The sequence below is a fragment of the Cynoglossus semilaevis genome, chromosome 18 (assembly GCF_000523025.1).
Source record: "Cynoglossus semilaevis isolate Cse_v1.0 chromosome 18, Cse_v1.0, whole genome shotgun sequence".
NCBI classification, from domain to species: domain Eukaryota; kingdom Metazoa; phylum Chordata; class Actinopteri; order Pleuronectiformes; family Cynoglossidae; genus Cynoglossus; species Cynoglossus semilaevis.
In genome coordinates, this window is record NC_024324.1 from 13,853,052 (window position 1) to 13,867,016 (window position 13,965).

Sequence of the window (13,965 nt, forward strand, 5' to 3'; positions counted from 1 at the left end):
ATCAGAAATAAATGATGATGTTGAGAGTTTTATGTTGCATCACTCCTATTGAAGTAGGATGCTGCAAGGGATGCACGCAGTATAAACGGGCAGCAACACAAACACCACGTTCCATCCTCCACGATGGAGATTTTATTACCGTCTTTTTCACGTCTTTTTTAACAGCCAGCATTAGTGCTATGTCACCAGGGAGAAGGTGGGAGCCAAACATGCACCACCAGGCTCTCTGTGTGTGTGTGTTTTGCAAAGGAGTTTATTTTTAGCTCACGTGCAGAAGCTTTAGGGCCCAGATCCACGGAGGGCTGTGCAGATGCGAGTGAGAGCAAGAGTCTATTTTTAGACCGCTGCTGACTTCTTTAACCCTCTGTTTGCCGCAACTGCGGAGGCGGCGTCCTTTCACCCAATCCGCCCATCACGTGCCCTTGCAATGTTATGGCGTTCTGTGTACTGGGGAGTCCTTTCGGCCAATTACATTGGGGGGGAGATAGCTGTGGAAGAATTCTCCGGTGCAGTCCTAGTGCAGTTATTAACCTGGTGTTTGTGTTACCTCGGCTGCTGGAGAGAGAGAGAGAGAGAGCTATTTTTTACATCTGCTGCTAAATCCTGTGAGCTGTTTTGGGGGCATTTTGCCATTATTAGACAGCACGGCTGAAGAAATGCAACGCAGTGAGAAAAGAGACGCGGCTTAAACCCCCTGCAGGATTTAAACCAGTGCCATTGTGGATTGTGAATAATAATGTATTACGGAGTCGGTGTAGTAAATATAAAGATATATATATGAAAACACAGAACACAATCAAGACGACAAGATGAAGATAAAGTACATTTTCAAAATAAGAGACACGTCTCTGTCGACTGGCCATAAAGTGGTCTTGCCCATCTTATAGAAATACACAGTGCTGAAGGACCTGTAAGTGCAAAAAGCCACCTTAACTTACCCATATAGACACAGCCAACATATCATCAAAGACCCACCAGAGACCACATTATTTCAAGAAACTGTGTGAAAAGAGGTAAAAGGAAAGAAAAAAATGTGACTCTGGTGTGAAGCTGATTCCCAGTGTGAGGTCAAACAGCAGTCAGTACTAAGATTGTCCCAAAAATATATATATACTTTCCCAGCAGAGGCTGAAAAGCGTTTCTGATAATTGGCCGTAGTGCATGAGGCTATTTGGGAAAAGTCACTTGATAACACTCACAATAAGCCAGGGCGGTTGATGATTGGATAAGCGGCGACTGCAGACGCATTATGTGCTCTGCAACTACAAAATGCAGCAGAAGAATGGGAGAAGGTGGTCCCCATGGAAACAGGCATTGTTTAAGAAGCTCCTGCAATGAGGCGTGTTTGCGCCGGTGAGCGCCGTCCCAGCGTAGCCAAAGAGATCGGGAGACCAATGGGAAGGGGACGTGCGTATAAGAATGGGAAGCAAACGCAGTTGAAATACACGCACGTGTCCGAACCTGCTGTTGACGTGTTGGCCGGATTAACGGAAATACTGAAAACTGCCACAGCATGGAGAAAATACTGCTGAAAACAAGTTCTCCTGGTAACAACAGAGGGTCAAGAAATATTTCTTAAAAAAAATTATATGAAGTCTTTCAAATACCTTAAAGCAGTGGTACTCAAAGTTTTTTCAAACTCTGTACCACCTGAGAAAACATGGCGCTCTCTGAGTACCACCATGATGACCAACGTTAGAATATAGCTGCATATAAACATAAACATTTGAAGCTAACAGGGAAGACCTTCACTGTTAGCTTCAAATGTTTATGTTTAAATGTTGTATTAATTGTGCATGGTATGTTTCAGATTTATTCAACTGAAAATGTAAACGTGAAAATATGAATTTTCCCTGCGTACCACTAGAGAGCACAAGAACCACAGTTTGAGAAGCACTGTCTTTGGGAGTCTGTACAGTTTTCAGTGCACAAGCCAAGCAAGAATGACTTAGATTGAAAGATATTGTGTAAATTGCACGGAACCCAATTCACTCAGGGATATTCTGTGACACGTAGTTTACTAATAACGTCTTACCTTTCCTTTGTGATACGACTGAGCCCCGGTGACGATCCCCAGGGGGTAATTTAATCTAATTCAAGTATAATGGATACTGTTAAAGCACCAAAATTATCATACGAGAAAAAAAAAAAAAAAAAGAATCACTCAAATAAAGACTTGACTGACTTGCAGTCAAACCCCTTTAATTACAATACTTAAAAATGTCTTTTATGGAAATGACTCCTTACTTGGATTCATATTAATAGCAGAGGTTTCTAATTTTCTCTCCAGCTCATCATAATTTCCCCATTAGATTAAAGGCTGAGCTGCAGAAAGGTCAGGGCTGTCAGGTGATACACAGGAAACACCGTTTCTTCCTAAAGCAGAGGAGAATAAGCGAGTGGGGATTGAGGCGCTAATTTGCACGCTGTTTACGCGCAGCGGTGGAAGCTAACGAAGGATCGCTCGTTCACGAAGAAAAACCACGAAGGGACGGCGGAAATGAGTCCAGTGAAACCTATAGGAATGTGTAACGAGGATTTCCAATCTGACCTTTGACATGTCTACACTATGAATACATATGCAGTGACAACTGCAACAACACATGAAGGAACGACAACCTGTAAACACAAGTTATATTCTATACACTTTGAATCCTATTATTATTACTATGTCATTTGTATAGACAAGGGGATGTGATTTTCAAGATAAAATACCATAGATATTTATTTATTTATTTTATTCATGGCCGTGGTCCTGGCTATGCTTTAAATTAAAAAAATAAATTAAAAAAAATAAAATGTTTTTCTGTACAAAATAAAATAAATAATAAATATTCATTAATGAAGTTTTCTTTTATTTTTAGATTTTTAAACATTGTGCAAAAACAATCTCTAAATTCAGGTTTGTAAATCAGGTCTGGTCTTTTTTAAAAAAAAAAAATAGGTATCCAGTAAATTACCATAGTGACAGATTTCATTCAAGATATTCAGGGGTAACGGTGAAACCTGATTGAAAACCGAGTCCCATTCAGAAAATGCAATTTATTTTGTGAGGCAGAAAAAGATCTGCAAGTTAAAAAAAAAAAACGAAATAAAAAGAAACCAAGTCTTCTGGCTGTAACGGCGCTGGTCTTGAGTGACCTTGTCGAGCAGCCGAACATTAAAGTGGCCATTCAGATTCTGATGTACTACGCTTTTATTATTTGCCTTTTTAAAGAACTGTATCAAGGATATAAAGACCTTGTAAAAAGAAATGTCTGTGAAATGATATGAGGAGATGAAAGCAACTGACACTTCTCTCTTCAAACCACTCGCCCGAGCCGACAAAGACAGAAATACTCACTCCAGGAACGTAAATACACGTGAACGCTGCCCAACCTTTGGTTTTCCACAGATTATTTCCGCTGACACTGAGTAAAAACTCCAGCTTGAAACAAAAAGATGGAACCAGCTGCTTGTTGCTGCTTTTATGTTCAAGTTATATACACACACACACACACACACACACAGGTCTGGAAGTCATTTAAATCCCCAGACGGAGCTGCTGTGTTTGTCGCGGTGCCTGAAGGTTTCCCTCCTTCCTTTCTGTTTGTGTATCCATAAAGGGAGTTCATTGGGAACAATTAAAGCCCGTTTGTAGCAGCAAAGGAAACGTGCGTGATTGACAGGGTCATTTGGCGACTGTCAGACTGAAGTCTCGGACTGGAAAACGACTCCAGAAAACATGCTGCGGCTGACACCTCATTCATCACTGGGAGGAAAAGAAATATGAAACGGCAGAACCGTCATTCGCCGGGAGACGAGCAAAGGAATGGTGCGGCGGACGATCATGCGCGAGTCGGCCGCCTTAGCATGTGTAGCATGTGGGTGAAACAATGATTGTTTCCACCATTTTCTACCCATAGTCTGACTCAATCTCCTGGTAATGAACCTGTGTGTCTGGCAGACTTCAGGAGAAGACATTTGCACTGGATGAAAGAGATGATTGTTAGGAGTTAAAGGCAGGGGTTGCGTCCGCAGGGGACGTCAATCAAAGGCAGAGATATGTTGGTCTATATTTATTACATCTGAGCTCGTTACCAGACCTGACACTTTGCAACTCACAGGCACATTGTGTCGTATTATATCAGCTTCTAGTCAGGGTTCAGAGTCGAGAGATTGGTTCTAATCTTTCGAAGGAGTGGTGCGTTACGATCTGACCTCAAATTAACTTTTTCATAAAAGAAATATGAAATAAATATGGACAAAAATGGACCATAAAGTTCATGTCCGCTGTCGCTGAGCTGCAAAGCCACCTGGGAGTGATACTAAACAAAGGGTGAAACCTCCATCAAAAGGTCAACTAGCTCCTAAATGTCCCAAAAATGTCAGCACTCCTGACAGGATGAATGGAAAAAAAGAAACATTTCAGCAAACAAATACAGAAAGACAACACTCTCTAATTTGTCTTTTTTCTCCTCCAAAGACTATGACAAGCAATGACGCAAATAGGATTAGAAATATCCTGATCAGGCCCTTTATGCTTCCTACGTTTTACAGAGTTAAAAAGGAAAAACAAAGAATGAATCCTGTTGCCTGTGAGACTTAGCGACAAGAAAGAAAACGAGCCGGACATTTGTGGAAACTAATTACCTTTTCCGTTGGTGGTTTCTTGACGTTTCGGATATGAATTAAATACTATAATTATTGCTGTCACAGCTTCCGTATCGGAGCAGAAACACAATGGTAGTCTACCTGTGCAGGAACAGCCGAGGTGAGGGACGCAGCATGAGAAAATCCTAGTAGCTATTACAAGTTAGTGGATTTTTTTATTAAATAATTGAGGTGCTTTTATTCTAAAATATTATTTTCAGTTATGTAAGCAAATTTTTCTTGATTAGAGACAGATTTTTTTTTTCTATTTTTTAAAATAATATTTAAAGAAACAAAGAACAGTTACTCCAGAACCGGATGTGTTCAAAGAGTGACTGTTTCTCAGATGGGGCCGACGAACACGTATTATTTAAGAAGCTGACATTTAAAACGGAACTAAAGTGAAAAGATTGAACCAGACTTCCATCCGTTAATCAAAACACATTGATGATTCACATGGAGATATAAAAAAAAAAAAAAAAACAGACATGAAATTTCCTTGGGGAGAGAATGAGTCAGTTGCTCATTTAACTGGGTTCCGATCACAAACGTGATAAAACCTTAATTGCGTACATGACTGTTTACTTCCTGCAAATGTACTGTTTGTAGTTCGTAAGTTTACTCGATGGATGAAGCAGGTTTCAGTCAAGTTTCAAGAATTCTGGTCGGACCCGCCGTCGGCACAGTTGCACGCCACATTCATTTTTTATACTTCTGTGTATTCCGAAACAAGTGTTTGTACACAAACCGCCTCAAGTTCTACATTTATTCTTACATTTTTTAGGACATCTGTACTCGTGTTTCTGTTAGGTGTGCTTTATTTGAGGGAATACTCTTCCCACCTACGACTGCAGGAAGGTCACACCGTCTTATTTCAGCCAGCCCACCAGCCTTCTGTTGGTAGTTGGGAACAGGGATTTTTGCTACATATTAAATTGTTTTGGTTTTTTTTTTTCCACTTTTGAAAAAAAAAAGACATCCTTGAGCCTACGGAGCAAATCAATTGATTTTTACGAACACACAGCTATTTTGGACTTGAGGATTATCATTATAAAAATGATTTCCATCGACCTGAAGGATGAGCAGCGTGGCTCTGTTTGAAACGGTCCCTTTCCACCCACTAATTCCCTTCAATTGTGAACATTCCTCTCCTAACGCAAAAAAAAAAAAAAAGTCCTATGAGTCACCGTCAGTGTACCTCCGCACATGGCTCAGGATACACCGGAGAGGCAGCGCTGAGAGGAATCGTAATTTGCCACTCTTCGCTGAAACAACTAAGAAGAGAAGGCCGTAAATGCTGAGAGGAAGAGAGGCGCAGAGACTGTCTTAGGAGGCGGGGGGAAACAGAGAGGAGCTGGAGGGAAATGTTCATCAGAAGCCACCAAATTTAGTGACTCTAGTCTGTCACTAAAACGAAAAATACAACACCAAAAACCAAAGCCAGACTTACCTTTGACATTCACTTGCATGGAGAACCAGGTCTTGGTTGTTCTTGGCGGTGACTGTAAGCTCATGCTCTGTGGGGTTGAAGATGTCGAGCAGGAGGTGACACTGGCGTGTGCTAAAAAAAAAAAAAAAAAAATTAGAGCACTTTCAGAATGGGTTTTTTTAACAGACAATTCCTGCATCTGTCATCTGCCTGGTCCTTTATATCACTGTTTCTCAAACACTGGGTTGCGACCCTCAGGTGGGTCGCAAGATTTTTTGGGGGGGGGGTCGTCTCGCATCATGTTTCCCAGGAGTTTACGAATAATGTCTATTGACTTGGGACGCGAAGGTTTGTGATTTTTAAAATATGGGTGGACAGAAAAAAAAGTTTGGGTAACACTGCTTTAAATAATGTTTATGAAAATAAGGGTTTTTTACATTAGTGTTTACTGTAACTTTCCCCCCCAAAAAAACACAGCTCACAAATATATACAGTGGACGGAGCAAATACAAAAGATCAAGAGCAGGGACCGTGAGAAGTGTCCATCAGTCCTTGTCATAACTTCAAAGATGGAGGTGCTTTCATCAGGCTCACTGGTCTGTTCGGAGCAGGCCATCCCCACCCAATCACAGGCCTGGTTTTGTCATGCAGATCCTAAGAGTCCGATTTGTAATTTAGATCAAGGCAGATGAGAGATGATGCAGAATTTACTTAAAAAAAATCTAAAAAAATCTATGTTTTCCTCCTGGTCACTGCAGCCAATATGATGTTTATTAATTATTTTTAATTATATGTATAATTAGATTTAGATTTTTATCTTTATTTTTATGTTTAAAAAAAAGTTTTTTATTTTTATTTTTTCTGTCAAAGTGATGGGCGGACAATATCCAAAAAAAACTCTAAAGCAGCAGCCCAACCTGTCCTTTTTGCAAGACAGGCTGAGTTGGACCGAGCGTCCCACCAGGACGTCACCTCTTACAGTAAACCTCAGGGTTAGTCGATGCTCAAATTGAACTTCCCCAAGTCTCTGATAACCTTCCGTGGCAATTACTGGATAATACAGCCACTTCTTTGGTCGACCACTGTTTCGTTAATTGTCTCATTGTCTCCATTGGCTGATGTGATTAACGGCTCGTGCGGGGTAAGGCACTGATTTATGGACTGGTGTTTTCAGCAGAGGTGATCAATCAGACGGCAACAGGCGTACGGCTCATTGTTCATGCACTAAGTACAATAGATAAAGTGAGCCAAGAGAGACGGGGGCCGCAGGCAGGGGTTTGAAATGAAGACGAAGACGGTTAGAAATTTTCACGCTCACTCCAGGACTTTGGATATAAAAATAATGTTAAAAATGTAATTTATAGTTATTGACATCACTGACTATTTTGAACTTAAAATGCAAAATACTGTTTTAATAAATGTTAATTTTTGTAAATGCACAGTGCACTGAATATTTGGATGGCAGGAGCAGCAGCGTTGTGCGTGCATGAACCAGGGCTGTCAAATGATTCGGCTTTTTAAATCAGATTAATCACAGGCAAGCTGAGGATTAATCATGATTTATCACAGTCATAATCATGATTATAATTAAGCAGGCTTTATTATGATTTCTCAAAAATGAATTACTAAGTAGCTAGAACAGGAAGACCAATGACAGTTAAAGGCATACGTTGACATTTAGCTCCATAGAACTACATCACGATGACGGCTTGCGATACCTGCCGAAAAGTTTCTCTCAGAACTTAAGCGAAGGCTTCGAATGCTCTTATTGTGAAACAATATTTCATACATTTTTATTATTACCTTATGCTTGGTTAAAACGACACGTTTCTTTTTTTTTTTTCAAACAACGTTATGAACTCAATTACCCGACAGGACCCGGCAAACAATAAATCAACCCAGAGAGGACATGGATTTTAAAGACGTGAGTGTGTTTATAAAGTAGTAGGATCGACAACTGCACACAATAAAGCGTAGGTTAAAAAATCATCTCGGATCAGGACAGCTATGCCCACACCTCAGTCAATTCCGTTAATGCACAATCAATAAGTGCTGATTTCGCAGCCTTGCAGTGGCTCCAAAACGTGACATATTCCACGAAAAGAAAATCTAATGGCCGCACTTAGCCCTGCTGGATTTAGAGGATTGCTGATGAGTGGCTATTTTTAGCCACAGCAGCCAGTAAGCAACAGATTACTTTTCATGTCCACTAGAGAGATTTAATGACAAGAGGAAAACAGCCAGAGTTAATTACTGGCATGTCAGTTTGTGCATCACACTGCAAAATAAATGAATTATAAATTGTCCCTTCAGAGCAGCGCTTCTCCATTCCAACATAAAAATAAATAAAAATAAAAACACTAGTTACTAAATTGTATTAAATTAGATCAAGTTAGATTAAATCTAACACAGCCATAAAAACCTGACGAAGAGTTGAAGAGTAATCTTTTTTTTATTATTTCCTAATGGACTAATGTTTTATTTAAAAATGTGTTCATCTAAAGTAGGGAGCAGGTTTCTTTTAAAAGAGGAATTTGAAAAAATGTTAGTAAAAAAAAAAAATAAAAAAAATAAAACAAAGAATAAAAGACACACATGTAGCAGTACAACAAAACGGGTCACCTGATCGGGCCCAGTGGAAGACGGGATTTGACCGAGTCAACGGAATGTTGAACAAATGGGGTTTTTAACGGTTCCCAATAAATAATGGATCGCTGGACATTTCACACGCCCGGGCCCTTTGTCACTTTCTTTGAAACATTTGTCACCTTCAATATGACTTGACCCAGCTGGACCATTTGGCTGATGAAGCAAAGCAATGAACTGCAGCGAAAACATCAGGGGACTATGAAAGATGGCGCCAACGCCTGGGTTCAGGCCTCCACACGTCCTGCTTTAAAAGCCAGTTATTCAACTCGCATTGTGCGGTCAAGCTAGATCAAGATGATCAGGAACGTAAACAATGCCAATGTGAACAGATTAATAAAACAAGAGAGAATCTGGGATGCAATTTTTTCTTTGGGGGCATCAAACCTGTGACCTTCTTGTTGTAAGGCACGCAAAGCATGAAACATTAGCATTGTTACGCTTCATATCTTTAACAGGGACGACCTCAATTTTAACGTACACGATCGCGAGCCTAGCGCTAACTGACGATAGCAGAACATGTGCGCTACTGAGAAACACACCGGGGCTGTTTCTGGTTTGTTTACAGACTTTTGTACAAACACAGGGGCTGACAGTAGAAGAACTGCTGTTTATGTAACCGTAATGGGGAGACGTTACACCGCCGGAATAATAAAAGCCACAGTGGTGAATCGTAAACAGCTTAATAAGGAGATTTATCAGGTTTGTAAAGGCTGCAACAGGGCAGAGGTTTTCTAACACCACTGTACTTTTCTACTTTTAGATTACAACTGGATGTTGTTGCATCTGAGAGCAGAGATTTTCAATGTGGCTCATAAAAAAAAAAACTCCTCTGGTGTCTGGCTTTTATTTATGTATTTATGTAGTTGCCATTACTCATATCGTCAGCCTTGATGAGGCAGAAAGTGTCGGTCATGAATATAGCAACAGACCAAATCAGAGACGAGGCATTACATCTGCATCTCTTCTCATTACCAGGTTTAACTCGCGCCGACTCGAGTGTAAGTGACACCCGTACCCGAGCCTTAAGCTTTACTTAATGTTTCACTCAGAGACGGCGGCGTTAATTCTCACTCAGACGACCGATACCAGCTGCAGCGGTGCCGCTCAGATGGGGATTCAAGGGGCAGCATAATTGAAAAACGTACAACGGAGGAATGGAAAAAAAAAATGTAACAGGACATTTAACAGAATAAATGTCTGTCGGGATTTGGTTGCATTAAAAGAGACATGTCCCCAGGGGGCAGCGGTGAGAGAAACTGAGCGAATAGATAAGATGCTGTATCGGAACGCAATTACTGTACATGCAGTCAGTTAAAAGTTCTCTTTGAAGTTGTATTTTGTGAAATTCAACAACGCTTGTTTCTTGCCTCACATGTTCTGAAGTACTGCAGCGGGGCCTATTGCGTGTCCATATGTGGCTAAAGTGATAGTAAGCTCTGCGAAATAAAACATTTCTGCAGTTTTCCCCTTTTGACCGCACTTGAAATGTTTTGAGATGCAGCTGAGGGAACGCCGCGCCTCAGTGAGATGAGGCAGAAAGTGCTGTGGGTGTGATGGAGGTTCGGAAGATGGGGGTTTAGATGACAGGGTGATGGTATGGCAGCCGCCGCAGCACATCTTTTAGCGCTGAGCCAAGACGGATGGCTTCAACTGCAGATATTATTACAGCTAATGATTCACCTCAAGTGGCCATTACTCAACTGTGATCTGTCCTCCCTCGCCGCAAGATTTTTCACCAGAGTTTTGGGAGCCGGAAAAGTTGGGGCCAAGTATAATACAGAGGAGTGTGCGTACTCGTCTGAAGAGCGAGGTATGGAGACACGCGAGATGGTGCCAAAAACAAATTGACATAAAATGTTCATTCATATTTGTTACTAGGTGACCTGTCTGTGTTCGGAGAAGAGCTGCAAAAAGGACGAATCAACAGCTATTGAACAACAACAATAAAAAAAAAGCAGATGTTTCCTCCAACCCTGGTATATTTTTAATTTTTTTAGAATTAAAACAGGAATTTAAAAATATTTTTGTTTAAAAAAATAGTCTGCTTTTGGAAGTATAATATATATATATATATATATATTCAACCTTACTGTGTACTGTGTACTTCAGTTGGCACCATCAATAAAAACACAACAGAGCAGAGACCAGAGATGCAGTTGATCACTACAGGAAGTATTGAAAAATAACCCACTGTCTACCAGAGCGAACAAAAGAAAGTGTCTGCATTTTTAGTCGATCCAGACTATTACTACAAAAGTTTACTGTGGAAGTATATTCTTAGCCACATTAGCTCCCAGTTACTTTCAAAATCTTAGAAAAAATGGATTAAAAAAAAAAAATCCAAATAATGCATAAACTGTTCAATGTTCACCAACATTCACATTTTTTGCACCTGAGCTTCTGCATGATGATCGCAGACTAAAATAAAAAAAAACTTTGAAATCCTGGGACGTTTTACAGGAAGCACATCACTGTACCTGGTTGCTGGAAGGGTGCTGACTCTGGTGAAGAACACAGAAGGCTCCACATCAACATGGATTCCCAGAGTCAGTTCTCTATAGTAGCCCTCCACTTTGCCCACTCCACCAGAGTACTTGAAGTTTAGCACTGCTTCCAAAGTCTGAAAAGGGGGGGAGAAGACAGCAGAAAAAAAAAGACAAATTCAGCACAAAAAAGCTGCAGGACTTTAACAGGGTTCCATTTGATTTACTGTGATGTTTGAGCCCTTTTTAATGAGCATTATATATATATGTATATATATATGTATATATATATGAAAGAGAGCGATGCTTCTGGAAAGGCTCTTTGCATTTTTTTGTGTGACGATCAATCTTATCTTTTCACACAAACACTGCATTTTATATGACAAAAAAAAAAGGAAATGAATAGCTAACGGCAGAGATTCCATTGTCGCCGCCTCACATGACGGGTGAACACAAAGGCGAGAAGTGCAGAGAAAGCTAAGAGCCCTTTCAATCGTGGCACTGAGATAAGGATCCCTGACACATTGCACTGGAGAGATTATGGCACGGTCGCGTCTCTCCCGACGGCGGTCCTTGAATGCAGCGTCAGAGCGATCGTCATGCTGAGACAGGAGCCTCTCAGAATGATTCAAGCTTCAGTGGTGCCCTTTGCCAGGGGTTTACTGGCAAGGCAGCAGTTCAGCACTCAGGAAAAAAACTCACAGCAGTTGTTAAAAATGATAAAGAAGGATTACATTTCAAATGATATATTAATATTTAATCACTCCAGCCCCCAGGACAATGTGGACCGCTTGTCAGATTGACAGGCGTGAAGCCTGTGTCATATCGCAGACATTTAGGGGTGTCTTACGCGTCCCTGTTCAGGGTGGACTCCTGTAATTTGCTGTTGATTTCCTGAGGTTTTGCTTCATAACTCGGACAGGTGGTCGAACGGCCGATACAAAGTGGGGTTACAGTGTGCTAAAATGAAGCGGCGAGACGTCTGTGTGCCTAATTGTCCCTAAAATGACAACTGACCCCTGCTTGGATTGCATCTGCCTAGTGGTGTGGAAGTGAGCCATCAGCCAAAAGAGCTGTTTAGTGTCCTGGCGGGCACTCTTGTTTCTCTCAGAAAACCCAGAAATGGCCAGAGCTGTTTAGTGTCCTGGCGGGCACTCTGGGAAAACCCAGAAATGGCCAAAAGGCCATTTAAATGCAGTATTTGGATATGGATTAATGCTGGCGTTGGCTTGCGTGTAGACGTCAGTCTGGGAATATCAGAGTGCTCACAAAAAAACAATCCTGTCTCAAAATATTCATGGGAACCTCAGGTCAAGTCTGGGTAAGATATATGAATACAAAACACAGATGTAGATCATCGGCCGCCATTTTGTGCCTCGTGACACGCTTTTGTGTCTCAGAGACGGACAGACACAGTGTCATTTGTCTGTTTGTTGGTGGCCTGATAGGTCGTGAGAGACAAGAAAACAAACAAACATGGTTTCTAATGGTCTCTTGGTGGGAAGATGAGTAATAACCATTGTTGATGAGGACTGAGGGGGCTGTCAACCAGTCTGATATATTATGAGTCAGTCAGTCAGGACAACTTAAACGTCAGTATGCAGTCCAAAGAGTCGTCAGAACCATCCAGCCAACAGCCTCAAAGCTGTCCATTCCGTGGACTTGACATTCCTGGCTACAGACTGTTTTTTCAACCTTAAGAGTGTCATTTGTTCCAAGATCAGGAAGAGGTCAACAGGGGACCCTTGGGTCATACATACACAAAATGGCTGCTCCTTTATATAATCGTGCGGTCCCTGCACAAGTGTCACAGCATTTACTCGGCGGAGTGTCTGCGGTGAAAAGCCTTCCATCAACCCCTGCTCTTCGCTGCCTTATATCAACAGCCAGTCAAGCGTGAAAATGTGAAAGTCAGCATCATAGATGAGACCAGCAGAGCTGAAAGCAAAAGGCAGCGCGATCCGAGAAGACGAATTCCACAGGCAGAAATCAGCAGACGTTTATTCAAAGACGCTCAAAAAGAGAAAAAAAAAAAAACACATATGAAAACACAGATGAGATGGAAGATGAAGCAGGCTGGTGTAAACACAGCACACTTGTGCATCTGAGTGTAATGCGATCAACACCCGTTCAGTCATCGAGTACAACAGCATATGGGGTTACACTTGGCCTGCCCGGCTGAATTTCACACATGAATTCAAGTCCAGTAAGCATGGTGAAATGCTTGATTTTCTTCTTGTAACTCCCCCCACACCCCCCAACAATCTCGTCCAGGCCAGTGACTCAAGACACTGGGAGGGGAGGTGGGGGGGGGGCAAACACAACAGACTGACGACCTCCTAAAGGTGAATCTTCACGTTAATATTTCTCACACCACTTATTTCAGTTGAAGGTTGAAAATTCTGACAATCTGACATATTGTCTGATTTGACACTAGTGTCAGTTTGAAGATCTTTGGTTTATTGAAGAATTAACCTTCACGTAATAGGAAGAAAAATGCTATGCGAATATATAATGATGAGTAACAAAGTAATCAAAACTAACCAACATTTAGTGCTCCTATATTTGCTAATATATGGCCGTTAGCCACATTTGGGAATATTCATAATCACTGTTTGCAAAACCACGGTTTTTTAATCACATGAAATACGGTAACTATATATAGCTGCTTGATCCGTTTGTGCTACCAGAAACAGAATGAAACTAAAACCAAACAGCTGTTATTAGCGTTGATATTATGCATAGTTACAATTCCTTTATTAGACACTGATT

The 13,965-nt window shown here is 41.1% G+C and overlaps 1 protein-coding gene across 7 annotated transcripts in view; it reads right to left on the minus strand.

Moving 5' to 3' along the window:
• trappc9 (trafficking protein particle complex subunit 9) overlaps nucleotides 1-13,965 on the minus strand; it is an 84,862-nt gene that overhangs the window by 35,538 nt on the left and 35,359 nt on the right. For 4 of the 7 annotated variants that reach the window (XM_008332095.2, XM_008332093.2, XM_008332094.3 and 1 more), the window contains 2 exons: nucleotides 11,188-11,330; nucleotides 6,083-6,193 (listed from right to left, as the gene is read on the minus strand). In XM_008332095.2, the coding sequence (XP_008330317.1) occupies nucleotides 6,083-6,193; nucleotides 11,188-11,330 (254 nt within the window). Of the gene's footprint in view, nucleotides 556-6,082; nucleotides 6,194-11,187; nucleotides 11,331-13,965 lie in introns of all 7 variants that reach the window. The other 3 variants (XR_003052640.1, XM_017041357.2, XM_008332097.3) reach the window with 3 other exon arrangements.